The sequence below is a fragment of the Myotis davidii genome, unplaced genomic scaffold, assembly GCF_000327345.1.
Source record: "Myotis davidii unplaced genomic scaffold, ASM32734v1 scaffold482, whole genome shotgun sequence".
Taxonomy (NCBI): domain Eukaryota; kingdom Metazoa; phylum Chordata; class Mammalia; order Chiroptera; family Vespertilionidae; genus Myotis; species Myotis davidii.
This window is the reverse complement of record NW_006293550.1, coordinates 645,921-660,320: the sequence shown is the minus strand read 5'-3', so window position 1 is coordinate 660,320 and position 14,400 is coordinate 645,921. Positions and strand designations below refer to the sequence as shown.

The window sequence follows — 14,400 nt, the reverse complement described above, 5'->3', positions numbered from 1 at the left end:
ATGAATCAGGAAACCTCTCCTCCAGCTAATGGTAGCTCTGGGAGAGAAACTTAGACATCATAAAGCACCATCCTGACACTTCCATGGGGAGGGGTGAGGAGGCCAAGATGCTTTGGTAAGAGGAAGGGGGCATTTCTTTTGCACTCCTAAGCCTTCTCAAACTTACTGACCCCATGTTCAGTTCTGATGGGTCACATGGTAGGGAGATGATGCTTCCTCCAAACTTTTCCCTAGGACACCCATTTAGTGGTTCATTGTTCTCTCATCCTTCACCATTAGCTAGTTTTCATAAGATTTACCTAAAATCTTTTCAAGGTAATGTGACTGTCTCTGTGGAGATGTGAATCATCCTGCTTCTCCAGTACAGGTTGCTCTTATGCACTTTGAAAACCATTCACTTCTTGGCTACGACCAGGGAAATTTTCTATCTCACTCCCCTTTTTCCACTGTCCATATGGCTCTCCCCAACTTTCTGTTTTCAAGGTTGAAATCATTGCCTTTAGGCTGTCCTTAATGAATAGAGTTGCTCAATTGGTTATCTTAGCTTTGTTTAAAATCTTGGGGGTGATCATAGTAGGTATGGTATCTAGATTTGGGGTTTAACAGTATAAGGTGGATGAGGCAGGAATTTAAATTCCCGAAGTTGGGCTTCCTGTTTGTATGTTGAAAACTGCACCTTCCCCGCCCACCTCCTGAGGGAACTTGTGCAGTCAGACCCCTGGTCTGAGGATTGCAGACTCAGGCTCATAGAGGACAGGAGGCCAAGGCCCTGTCAAATGTGGATCAGAGGCAGGCCTAAAGCACCCTACGGAATCCATGTCAGCCCCTGCCATCAGGCTTTGGAATTGCTGGGCTTGGTACCGGATGTGACGTACACTGACTTCCTGCGGAGGACTCAGGGCAGTGAGGCCCTGATCTGAGGAGTCCAGCCTGTGTCAACAGAGGGAGGATCCTGGGACCTGCCAGGGCTCAAGGTGAGGAACATGAGGGAGGAGGGAGGGAGCCTGGACCCTAGAACAGACTCATCCCACCCAGGGCGGGATGATGACAACAGGCGATATCTTTTTTTTTTCAAGGGATCCGTGGTTTAATCGTGGTCCACTGGTTCCAGAAGAGAACAGAGAGATGAGAAGTAGATACAAAAGCCAAGTCAGTACCTTAGCATGTTACTGACTGCATTCGGGGAGGGATTTGTCCCAGGAAAGTCTGTGTGTCCCGCAGGAGAGAAAGAAGCAACAGGTCTGCCTACAGGGCAGTCTAGGGCTCCCCAGGGGTGCGGGCTCCTGGAGCAGGTCAGCCGCCTTCTGTCCGCTTCCTGGGGTGCAGCCTGGGTGCTCGGTGCAGGCGGCTTGGTTTCAACACGGCACCAGGAGCCCGTCTCCCTCCATCCCCTCTGGCGCTGGCACCTTCTGGCTGGTTCAAGAACCACAGGGCTGTGCGGTCCGGTGCATGGGCCTCCTCTTGAGGTGACTGCGGGTCTGGGCCGCGTTCCTGGCCCTCCGCGTCCCAGGGGCCAGGCTGGGGCAGCCGCCTGAGGGCCCCGCAGCTCCGCTTAGGGAACCAGAGGCGGGGTCACAGGAGGGTCGTTCGGCTCAGCGCAGTGAAGTTGTCCATGGCCCAGGCCAGGCCTGTTGGCGGTGCAGGCCCGGGGGCAGGCTGGGCTCCGGGCACACACACCGCCTCCAAGACGGGTCTTCCAAGGTGGATTGCTGCGCTTCCATGGCTTCAGCCCCCTGAGCCCAGAGAGGTGAGGTGGGTGCAGGGGAGGAGGGAATCGACAATAAGCGATTCCTGCATCTGGGTCTCAGAGACTCTGGGCTTTGGTACAGGGAGCAGGACCTCAGATACGCAGAGGACCGGCCTGGGTCCTGCCAGAGGCAAGGCGAGGACCCCAGGAAACACGGGTCTGAGAGATCCTGGGAACATGGTACAAGGAAAAGGGCCTCTGGTCCACAGAGGGGAGGGCCCAGGTCGTGCTGGAGTCAACCTCCCAGCAGAGGCGAGGTCATTAGGCCTCCCTCCAGCTCAGGCTGGAGGCTAAGGACCTCGCAGCACCCGCCCCTCCCCCACCCCTCCTTGTTTGGTCATCCCTCCAGTGGTGACGGCCCCTAGGCTATTATTAGTATAGATATTTCCATGTGTTCCAGCCTCCTTTCTGGGGATTTTTCATGTTCTTTCTGGTCATCGTCATTACTGTGGCTCTTCATGGTATTCACTGTCCTCCTCTGATTTTGCATTTATCTTTAAAGAGATCTTTCTACTATTTCCCAGTAGATGGTGCTGAATCATAAGATTTTTACCTATGTGGTCTCCCAGTCTTGAACCTCCATGGCTTCCATAAGACAGTATAGCCGTGCTCCTTGCGGGTGGGGTTTGTTTCACCCTCGTGTTAATGGCAACCCCTGACCTCCATGGAGTCCCGCCCCAAGCTACCCTCCTGGGGATCAGTTGCAGAGAGAAACAGCTGTTCTAATGTAACAGCGCTTAGTTTACAGATAATATGCTCCTGGACTACAATGGCAAAGGGAGGCGAGTTTTGGGAGTCCAAGCAAAGGCAGGTCTCTGTGGTTCCATTTCTTTGTCTGAGACACCACCACCCAGCCGGACAGTGGGGAGCTGCACAGCAGAAGCCCATGCTCTGTCAGGCATCTGCTGACTCAGACATTGTTCACTCTCCCACTTGCCACTCACCCTGCTAGGCTGCCCCTGCCCTCCCTTCTGCAACTCTCTGTTCTACTACTGGCTTTCTCCCCTCTCCCAGCTGAGCCACGAGCTCCCAGCCGCAGGGCTGTGTCTGCAAGGGCTGTGTCTGCAGGCCGTCTGCACTTTCCTCCCTTCTCACCTCTCAGCCTTTAGATGTTTAACTGCACAGGTCTATCAGGCGTGCATCTGTGTTGAGCGGGGATTTCTTTGTTGAATTATAGATGGTTAACTTGTTGAAATGTCAGGGGGAAAGGAAAAGTTGCATCCTTATAACAGCCATTCCTCTGACGTCTTAATGAGGAAATTAACTGTTGTGAAGATGTATTAAACTAGAGATCTCCAAGTAGAAACTGATTTTAAATATGCAGAAACTTGTCATTTTTAATCTGTATCAGGAGTATCTAGTGTCATTATTCTGTTCTACCAGTACTGTATAAAGATACCCTTCTTCAAGATAAAAACTTATTGCTAGTGGAGAAAGATAATTACAGCATTGTTTTCATTTCTTAGGTTGACAAAGGTATAGCTTCTGGCTATGGTATCTCTGAAAATTGCAAGTGGAGTCATGTTTCTCTTAAATTTACAGAAATTCTTCGAGAATAAACAGTTCTATATCTAGAAATTATTTTCCCTTTTTAAAAATGGAAATAAATATAAATCACTTCTTAATACATATGTTAACATGAAGAGACATTCAAACCTGTAAAGGATTTGTGTGAGTTTATTTGCTCCAAACTGTTGACAGTTGCTTGGAAGCAGAATATCAATGAATTAAGATAATGCTCCCTGGTATCTGGAATTTTAATAACTTATTGTGAGCACAGTAAAGAATACCTCAGAGCTTGTAAAATACTTTTAAAACACGGGGCCCAGCCAGTGTTGCTCAGTGGTTGAGCGTCAACCCATTCACAAGGAGGTCACTGGTTCGATTCCTGGTCTGGGCACATGCCCGGGTTGCAGGAGTCAGCCATTCGGTGTTTCTTTCGCATTGATGCTTCTATCTCTCCCTCTCCCTTCCTCTCTCTCTAAAATCAATAAAGAAAATATATTAAAAAACAAACAACAACACAAAAAAATGATGCTAGCACTAGGTAACTATCAACCCAGAAATACAATCTGTTTTACATACTTATCATACCTGAAACTTAATTTTAAATCTGCATTTAATTGATAGATTGTACATGAACTTCTACTTTTCACCTTAATGTTTCCTTTGGTTTTAGTATATAACAGTGGTAGGAATTTTTTATTTTCTTTCTTTCCCAGACTGCTGTTTACCAGCAGAAATAGTAACTGATACAAATGTATCAAATGAGTGAAATGATGAGAAACAAGCAGTGGAAAAATGAAAACTGCTGAAAAGGAGCAAAAATAGAAAAATTGGAAAGGAATACTAGAAGCTAACAATATAACATAGAAAAAATATAGGGAATGGTAAGAAAAAGTAAATGAAACAATCTCTGAAATGCTGAGAGGGAAAAAAGATATGAAATGTAGAGTGATAAACATTTAGGGTGGGGTGAGGCAAAAAAGGAACAACTTAGAGATAAAAGCTTTGTGGAGCTCATAATAATTGGTTAAAGGTATGGTTTTACCATTTATTAAGTTATCTTGTAGTAATTAAAATATATCTATTGGGCCCTAGCCAATTTGGCTCAGTGGATAGAGTGTCAACCCACAGACTGAATGGTCCTGGGTTTGATTCCAGTCAAGGGGTATGTATCTTGGTTGCAGGCTCAATCCTCTGCCCTGATTAGAGCATGTGTGGGAGGCAACCAATCAATGTGTCTCTCTCATATCGATGTTTCTTTCTCTCTGTCTCCCTCCTTTCCACTCTCTCTAAAAATCAATGGAAAAATATATCCTTGGTGATGATTAACAAAACACACACACACACACACACACACACACACACACACGTATATGTAGGTACATCAAATTAGGCTAATTTCTTTTAAAAGACTAGATTTATTTTCTTTCTTTTAAATAAGATTGTCTGCTCCCTACACTAACCTCTGCTCTGTTAGTTTTCCCTTGTTTCCAGAAAGGTAGTGTCATGGGGATAACTTTTGTTTTTAAATATGTCTTGATGGAATTTTTGATATCTAAAAAGTATTCTGGTACAAATTTCAATGTAGTGGTGGAGCGTTTCCCCCAACACCCCCAAGCAATTTCCTTCAACACCAGCTGAGTGTCCTACAGTTTAACTATCTTCCAGGAGATAGTGTCAGCTCCCACAGGTTAAGGACTCAACTCAGTCCCACCAGATTGCCACCACCCCACTTCAGATGCCAATTGCAAATTCAGGTTGTCACCTGTATTTCTAACCTGTCAACTGTAAATCAGAAGTTCCCAACACCTCCTCCTTGGGTTTGGTTAATTTGCTAGAGCAGCTCACAGGGCTTAGAAACACAACTTACCTACATTTACAAGGCTGTTAAAGGATATAATAAAGGTTACAGATAACATCCAAATGGAAGAGATGCATAAGGTAACGTACATGAGAAGGGGCACAGAGTTTCCATGCCCTCCCTGGGTATGTCACTTTCCCAGCACCACCACCTGGTCCACACCTAGAAGCCGTCTAACCCTTACCCTTTATGTTTTTTTATGAAAGCTTCATTACATAGCATGGCTGATTAAATCATTGGCCATTAGCACTTGATTCAACCTCCAGCCCATTTTCCCTCCCCAGAGGTCAAAGGATTGATCTGAAAGTCCTCTAGTCCTGTGGTTATTTCCCCTGGCAACCAGCCCCCAAACTTAGGTCCCCCTCCCAGAGTCACTTTGCTAGTGTAACAGAAGACAATTTTGTTGCTCTCCTCATTTAGGAAATCCCATGGTTTTAGGAGCTGTGTGCAGAAAAGGGGATGAAGACCAAATATATATTTCATATTATAAATCACAGTATCACAGTACCACCTATCTCAGTTTAAAAGTGGTGGCCATAGAGTCCATTTCACTTTCTGAAAGTTACCAGACTTTTCAATTCAATCAGAAATGCGACCATAATGGCTAAGTACTAACCTTCATTAGCAGATTATTTTACTTCTGTAGGAATTTATTTATGTCCCCTATTGGCAAGAGGAAAAAAAGTCTCACTTTTATAAATTACTTGTTGACAAAAGTTTTATTTTCTTTTTTCCCAGTAAAGCCTCTGGCTTCTATAATTTTTATGTGTTCTACAATTAAGAGTTGTAGATTGTGTGAGTTGTTCCCTATTCAGAATCTTTGAGTCTTAGATGCTTGCTATATTGCCAGTGGAAATGATGTCCTTTCACGGGGTCAAGAGAAAAGCATTCTGGGAGACCCATGCATGGTTGTGGTTTCATGGTAGGAATTATTGCGGTGGAAATAGAAGAATGCCCCCAGATTCCCCGACGTCCCATTGTTGTCAGCAGTGGGAATGGCACCAGGTGTTAGAGCTGTGGGATCAGACCAGACCTGGGTTCAGCAACCTCCGACTTGAGTTCTGGCTAGGAAAGAATTCAGAGCCACGAATCAAACTGTAAGATGACATTTATTTAGAAAATTGCTGAGGTAGTAAAAGTAATTCCCAGAAGAAATAGCCTGAGAAATAGGTTATAGAGGCAAAGGAAGGGCCGGCCCTTGGAGCTTAGAAGTGAGAAAGGTAAAGGTGATGCGCCTGGGGGGGATGGGAAAGTGGAGGGAGAAGGGAAAGGCAGGGGCTTGCTCCCAGAAGGGAGAGCAGTCTGGGTCCTCTGTCCTAAGGGTGTTAAAGGTGGAGTTTTAGGGGAGGTCACAGGGGAAGATCTCAGAGGAATATTAAGCAGCTTTCCATGTGTGTCCTTTCAAGGTCTAAGTCTCCACTGATTGACTGGTTGGTTACAGCGCAGGGGTCATTATTCAGTGCAGCTTGACCTGAGGTGGTGTTGATTATCTGGTTTTGTAGCTTTTCTGGGCCTGGAGCTGAATTACAACTGAGGCCTGGATGTTACCTCTAGGGGAGAAAGGTCAAAGTCTAAACTCTATGAGCAGTGTTATGCTAGGAGAGGAAAGGTTGCCCTTGGGATGAGATCCCACCCTACAGTTGTCTGCTGCTAGGCACCTGAGGCTTTCCTCCCTGGTCCATCTGTGCCTGGCCCATCGCCTTTGCCTTGCTCATGTCTGTCTAATTGCTTACCACAGCATCTCCGTATGTCCCATCATGGAAAAAGTATAGTTCTGTCTTCATCAAGTCCAGTACAAAGGCCTAGATCGAAACATTCTATGCCATTGGCTCAGTCCAGTCCAAAGCTTGTCACTGTTCAGCTATCTTAGTCTGGATTCCCAGCTCACTCCGTTTGGCTGTGCCTGGGCCCACATTTGGAACCCTTGAGGCCAGGTTGCAGATCCCAGGCAGCTACTAGTGTCCACATGGCTGCTATGGAGAGAGAATGCACAAATGAGGCAAGTGCATGTTGCCAGGCAAGAGGGAGTGAGAGCTGTTTGTTAAGCTTGGGTTATATTATCTTGGGCTTGAAAAGGACCAGGCACTTCTTCAGACTAACCAATCATCTTCCCAAGCTTTCTCAGGCTGGTACTGGACCCTCCCCTTAATCCATTTTCTAGATCTTCCAGGATTCTGTGTCCCTTATCCAATCTATTCTTTTTTCAGGTTAAAATGACAGGTCTCTGGTCATCAACTTGGCTCCTATTGCACATGTGTCATAGTAGAAGCACCTTCCATGTGCCACCTTGGCTTTTACTAGCCTTGTGCCCAGCAGAAGAATTTCCCCTTTATTGTTTTAATCCTTCCCCCACTCCTCCACCCCCATAATCTGTGAGGAATGTGCATTTGTACCCTGGGGAGATTGGAAAGCTCGTCTTTTCTCCCTACACAGGGAGGGAGGGGTGTTAATCCCCTTGCCAGAGAAATGCTGAGATCCTCTGGGGTGCCTATGAATGCTGCAACTTCCTAGGAAAGCAGGCTTATGCTTCCTAGTTTGTTAGGCTTGATGTCTGATTCCCTTTACTTCCTTCCTTTATTAATATCCAGCTACCTATGCTAAAAGATATATCCCTTTGCTTTACACTGAAAAATTCTCTGCCTGGTCTGCCTCTTAAAAGAGCACTCATTCATTTACTTGTTTAATAAACCTATTTTGGGAACATTCTTTCTAGTCATGTTATATATAAAACAAAATGAATATAATATAAACCCTGTTTTCAAGAAGTTAAAAATGTCTTGCTTGGGAAAAACTGAAAAGGGAAGAATTCTATGGGGAATCAGGGAAGGTTTCAGAGTCTGTGTGAGCTTTGAAGTGGGTCTAGAAAGACGAAGAATAAAAGTTTGCCTGGTCAAAAGGAAACTGAAAAATAATTATGTAAGCATTACAACTTGCTAAGCATCAAGAAAGATGAGGCAAAGAATGAATTTTAATTCCTTGACTTGATAATTAATTATACAACTGTGTCTGTCTTACTCTACATGGGGCAGGGTATTACTGGCTGTCAGGGTTTGGTCAGAGAGGAATCCCTGCAAACGATGTAAGCAATTTCTTATAGGAATTAGATCTTAATCATGGGAGCTGGTTAAGCAGTCTATAGAAATTGTGTGTAATTGTTCCCTACTCCTGGTGTGGGGCTCCAAGTTAGCAGGATCAGTGGCCAGCACATGAAGTGGAGGGGAGGACAAAGGCACACTAGAACCCAGGAGGAGAAAGAGGAACCAGGCCTTTCTATTGTGGGTATTGAGAAATTTTAATACTTTTCCTCCTGCCTTCTGAGTTCTATGACTGGGCTAATACTCAAATTTAATAGAGAGATTAACAGGGAAAAAAAAATCAAAGTTTTAATACATGTGCATGGGGCATCCCATAAAAATTTCCAAGACCATGATAAGAGATTTTTAGACAAAGAAGAAATGGGGTGGGGGGTGTGTGTTAGATATAAGAGGATAGACGATTTACAAGTGATGAGGAAGAGGGAACATGTATGGCAGGAACTTGCTAGGCAGCTCAGAAACAATGGGACTCATGGGGTATCTAGCTGACAAGCTTGGAGTCTTTCTGCGAAGGCGAAGTTTCTTAAGGTGATTAAACCAAAGCCCCCCACCCCACCCACAAGTTGAGCCAGTGGATCTGTAAAAACATGTGGGTACGCTAAGCTACATACTCATTTCAAGGATTGTTGACAGTTACATAGGTATATGTAACCCATGGCCCCATCAAGTATAGGACACTTTCATCACCCCAGAAAGATTCCTAGTGCTCTTTCAGAATCCAGTCACACCACTCACCAGAGGCAACCATCGCTCTGCTTTCTTTCACTGAAGAACAACTGTCTGTTCTCAAACTACGTAAGAGTGCAGTCAAACTTGTATTCTTTTATCTGGGGTTTTCCCCTCAGCATAATGTTTTTGAGGTTTATCATATTGTGTGTATCAGAAGTTTGTTTGATTTTATTAGGTGAGGTAAGAAAACACCATCTTTGCTTTTGAACTGAATCCTCTTGTCCACACAAGAACATTTACTCAGAAGTGCTTGAGCAAGGCTTTGGGCTACCATCTCATCTCTGTAAGAGCTGCCTCCTCAGGGATACCTTTTCATCTCTGCTTCACTTTGGGGCACAGAACCTGTTGACTTTTCCAATCCTACAAGGCCCAAATTACTGAATTTGTAGTTGACTTAGATTATAATCGACAGGCTGTATTCCTTCCATCTCTGCTTCCAAATTCCCAAGATATTTCCTGAGCCTTCTCTTGTTAACACATACTAGCATGTTGAGATTTTCTTCTAGTCATCCTAGAGTTATATAAGCTTTGTTTAGCATGTGATCTATTGTGTAGTTATGATCTGTCTTAGCAAGGTATCATAAATAGTGATTTTATTAAATGTTTCTCCATGGCTGTATTAGGATTCTCTAGAGAAACAGAACAAAAGGGTGTGTGTGTGTTTGTAAAGGGACTTTTAAAAGGAATTGGCTCACATGATTATGGAGACTGACAAGTTCAAAATCTGCAGGGTGGGCCAGTAGTCTGCAGATGCAGAGAAGAGTCTATGTTGTGGGTCAAGTCTGAAGGCTGTCTGCTGGCAGAATTCCCTCCTGTTCAAAGGAGGTCAGTCAGCCTTTTCTTTTAGGAGTCAACCATATCTGAAAATACCCTCACAGAAACATCCATAATAATGTTTAACCAAACATCTGGGCACTATAGCCCAGCCAGGTTGACATAAAATTAGTAATCACTGGCTTTCTAGCTGTAGTATATGTTTGACTTTGTCCCATATTGCCTGCTCACATAATAAGCCAGTTCTGCATTTAACTAATTAATTAATTAGATATATTTTTACTGATTTCAGAGAGGAAGTGCGGGGGGAGGGGGGGAATCAGTGATGAGAGAGAATCATTGATCAACTGCCTTCTGCACACCCCCTACCAGGGATTGAGCCGCAACTCGGGCATGTGCCCTCACTGGGAATGAAACCCTGACCTCCTGGTTCATAGGTCAACGCTCAAACACTGAGCCATACCAGCTGGGCACCAGTTCTTCCTTTTATATCCTGCTGACGCAATTCCACATTTGGTGCCAATTTCAGTATCAGTTTTTTTTTTCTAATATAACACACAGAGAAAGAGATAGGCAGAGAAAGACATAGAGAGACTTAAACCAATAGTGACTTAAGTAAAAGTCTGAGCAGGTTTCTCAGGGTTGCTCTGGTGATCAGTTGTCAGACTCCACAATTATCAGGGATTCAGGCCCCATCTGTCTTCTACCTCATGGTCCAGGGTTGCTATTCCAGCTTTTGCTGTTTAACTTGCATTCCAAAAGAGCATACTGCACATTATTTTCACTCACATTTCATGGGTCAGACTTAGTCATATGACTACCTTTAATGAAAGGCAGTTTAGGAAATTAGCCTTAGCTATGCCAATTAAAAATCTCATTACTACTAAAGAAAAATGAGAACAGATATTGAAGAACAATTAGAAGTATCTGTCACAAGTTGGAAATTCCTTGATCAGAGAACACTGAAAATTAATAAGAAAACCAATTTGAAAGAAGTAGATGACAAAGGTCTCATGTGGACAGATTTGTTGCAATATATTTTCAATGGAGAATTAATTAAATTTGGTAATTGATTGGCTCTGGAGTGGGAGAGAAAGAACGTGTCAAGGATAACTGTGGTTAAGAGCATGCTATGTACAGCTCTAGTGTCCAGATTTGAGTCCTAGTTTGGACACTTATGAGTCGACTTGTACAAGTTGCTTAATTGTCTTACCTGGGTTTTCTTACCTGCAAAGTGAGACTGATAATTCATGTCTCAAAACTTAATTGAAAGATTGAATGAAATAATATGTAAAGCATCTAAGTTTAGGAAAATAGATAAAGCAAGGATAAAGTTATAGGGCAAGCAGATATTTAAGGGATAGGAAGAAAAGGAAAGGTACAGAAGGAGGCCACAAGAAAACTTCAGAAAAGTGAGAGATGGACAAAGGAAGAGTCACATCCAGGAAGCCAAAGTGGTACCAAGTTTTGAAGGGAAGAATCCAATAGTACAGTTATAGTAAGATGAAGGCTGAAATAAGCCTTTTAACTTAGGTTGGTTTTGTACTGATTTTATCAACAAGTTTCTGAGGAAAACATATCTACCTTTTAGAGTTATGGGAACAAAATTTGCTTCAATGAATTACCAGATTATTTGGAATTTAGAATAATTTCCAAATTACTCCAGATTATTTGGAATGGTAATGAAGTAACTACCTTTGAGTTTCTAACTTAAATCTAATTCATTAAAATTCTTTAAAACTATGATTTAGATGACAGTCTATATTGAAAAGGCTCAAATTATGTCTCAGCTTGAGTTATTTACTTTCATTTATCTCATCATAAATTCTGTGCAATAGTACTTTAATAGGTGAATGTTGTATGCTTTATAAAAGAAGCAGGTAGCCCAGCTTCTCAGGGTATAGCTTCAGACTTTTAATTCTTAGTTCTTTATATTAAAAGTGCCTAAAAGTACATAGTTATTCTTTACCTTCAGTGAGTATTTGGGACAGTTGGGAAGATAAAATGTATGCATGTAGCGTCCTCTGTCTTATTGCCCTAGATTCCATCTTATTTTAGCAGTGGTAATATTTGCTTCAGGATGTGTAGCCCTGGGAAAGTTTGTAGTCCATTTCCTGGTATTAGATTAGGTTGGCAGTCTTTGTGCTAAATTAATTGGCTGTGTAACTTCAGACAAGTCACCGAGTCTTTGTGACTCTCCATTTTGATAAGTTGGGTCATACTCTTCACCCTGCGCACCTCATAAGGTTTTATTAAGACTCCATGTGTGAAGTACTCTTTAAATTAAGCACCAAATAAACATAAGGTAACATTCTTAATTAGGCTGATCACTTGTCCCTCACTCGATAACATCAGCATCTCATTTTATTCCTGGACCAAATCCACATTCCCATTGATTCAGGAATATTCTATTCTATTCTATTCTATTCTATTCTATTCTATTCTATTCTATTCTATTCTATCCTATTCTGAAAATAATAATTTCTTCATGGAAGAATGTGGGCAGTGTCCTCTGTAAGCATTTCACCTTCTTAGTTTTGGATTTAGTTAAATTGTCAGTTAAGAAACAAAGACTGCCAGGAGCTTTCATACATTTTTTTCCATTTTATTAATTATAAAACTGTTTTCCTCATAAGTTGTAAGTGACCTTGTCAAGTAGCTTTATATAGAATCTGAAATATCAATTGAATATTAAATGGTTACAAAGAACCAATTGCAGGATTGATGCTCCTATAATTTTAAATTTTTTAAATTACTACAGTCATACTTGATTTTAAAAAATGTTTGGTGCCAGAGTTTCTAAGATAAGGTGGGCAGGGACAGGCTTGCTAATTAATATTGTGCCCTAACCAGTTTGGCTTAGTGGGTAGAGTGTCGGCCTGTGGACTGAAAGGTCCCAGGTTTGATTCTGGTCAAGGGCATTTACCTTGGTTGTGGTCATATCTCCAGTAGGGGGTGTGCAGGTGATCGATGTTTCTCATTGATGTTTCTAACTATCCCTCTCCCTTCCTCTCTGTAAAAAAATCAATAAAACATATTTTTAAAAAATATTGTGACCATAAGGAATCTTTAATTCTATTTCACTTGATTGCTTCCCCATATTTACATCTGAAAGAGTGGTAGCTGTTGCCCTGATGCTTTAATTATAATAGAAAAGTCAAGAAGAAAGAGAAAGAATAAGCATATTAATTGCAGTAATGTTTAGCTGTAATCTTAAATTTTTCGAGAGTATAGGCATGTGTGATTGCTTTACTTCTGCATCACAAATTCCTCTCTGTGAGACAGTAGTTGTAGCTTGAAACGTGTTACAAGGAAGACATAAAAAGAAGTTAATATATCTCCTGATGATAAATCATGAGGAATTAATGAAAAGGAGGAAAGTTACTTTCTGCTTCAGACAAAAGATGGCACTATTGCTGTGCTGATTATTTTCTTCTGCAATTTGGGCTCAGTCTTTTTAAATGCAGAAAACAGTAAAATTTAGTGATCTAATTTATACTGACCCTCCCAATAGAATACCAGATTTCTAATCAAGGACCTGAAGAATGGACCAGAAAAGTGGAATTTACATTTTAAAAATTGTTAGCTTGTTTTAATAGCTAAGTATAAAAATAACATTCTCTGAGACTCAGAGATTTGCCATAGGAACAACAGGACACCCTACCTCATGTTTTCAGTTATTATTAAGTTTGAAATACCCTCCCTCTGGAACTTGGATAATTGTCAGGGTTCCAAGATGTTTTAGTTTTTTGTTTAGTTTTTCAAGGTCATTGAATTTAATGCTTTCATTAGGATAATACTTATTTTCTTCAAGGTATTAAAATTAGGTAATTATTTTTCTTTTATTTTCCTGGGTCATTATATTTTATTTACTTGATAGTTGGAAAGCTACATGGACTATAAATCTGGAAATATAAAAGTAGTCTCTCTTCTGCTGGGAAAGCAGCACTTTCTCATTTTGTTTCTAAGCCAGTATTTTAAATGACTCTTGAGACTTAGTTCTCTATTTTTTTCTAAGCAGATCTTTCAAGGATGGAGAAATTTAGTGAAAGCACTGAACAAAAAGACAAAATGAATTCCTGAAAAAATGGCTTTATTATTGATTGTACAAACTGTTCTTTAAAAAATAACAAACATATTGCCTAGACAGTGTGGTTCAGTGGTTGAGCGTGCACCTATGAACCAGGAGGTCACAGTTCCATTCCCAATCAGGGCACATGCCCAGGTTGCGTGCTCTATCCCTATTAGGGGGCATGCAGGGGACAGCCAATCAATCTCTCATTTCCCCCCTCCCTTCTTCCCTGAAATCAATTAAAAATATATTAAAAAATAATAACAAACATACAAATTAAAACACTTTTTTTGTGGAGTAGGGTTGGAGGAGGCTGCAGAGGAAGCCTTGATGCATTGAGAGAACACAAAACAATCCAGTTTCCTTCTTTCTTTGTGCTAGAATAAGAAAACACTGGTGGATTCCTGCATCTAGACTGCAGATTTGCCTATCTGATGCTTTTAAAGTTAACATTTGAATAGTTAACTTTTAAAAGGTAATTAAATTAAACTTTCATCGTATAACTATGTGGCTAGTTTATTATATTGATAGAGTATATAATATATTTATAACTCATTTGAATCTAAAATACAAGTACAAAATCTTATTCCAAACCTTTGAGGCCAGATGTGTTTCA

General features: G+C 41.7%; 1 protein-coding gene across 2 annotated transcripts in view; it reads left to right on the top strand.

Annotated features, from left to right (window-relative positions):
• The window catches only part of NSUN3 (NOP2/Sun RNA methyltransferase family member 3), a 77,657-nt gene that overhangs the window by 53,376 nt on the left and 9,881 nt on the right, over positions 1 to 14,400 (top strand). Inside the window, exon 6 of one of the 2 annotated variants that reach the window (XM_015566214.1) lies at positions 3,214 to 3,289. The exons of the other annotated variant lie outside the window; for it this stretch is intronic. Within the exon in view, the coding sequence (XP_015421700.1) occupies positions 3,214 to 3,229 (16 nt within the window). The 3' untranslated portion in view covers positions 3,230 to 3,289. Of the gene's footprint in view, positions 1 to 3,213; positions 3,290 to 14,400 lie in introns of those variants that run through there. 2 annotated transcript variants of the gene reach the window in all.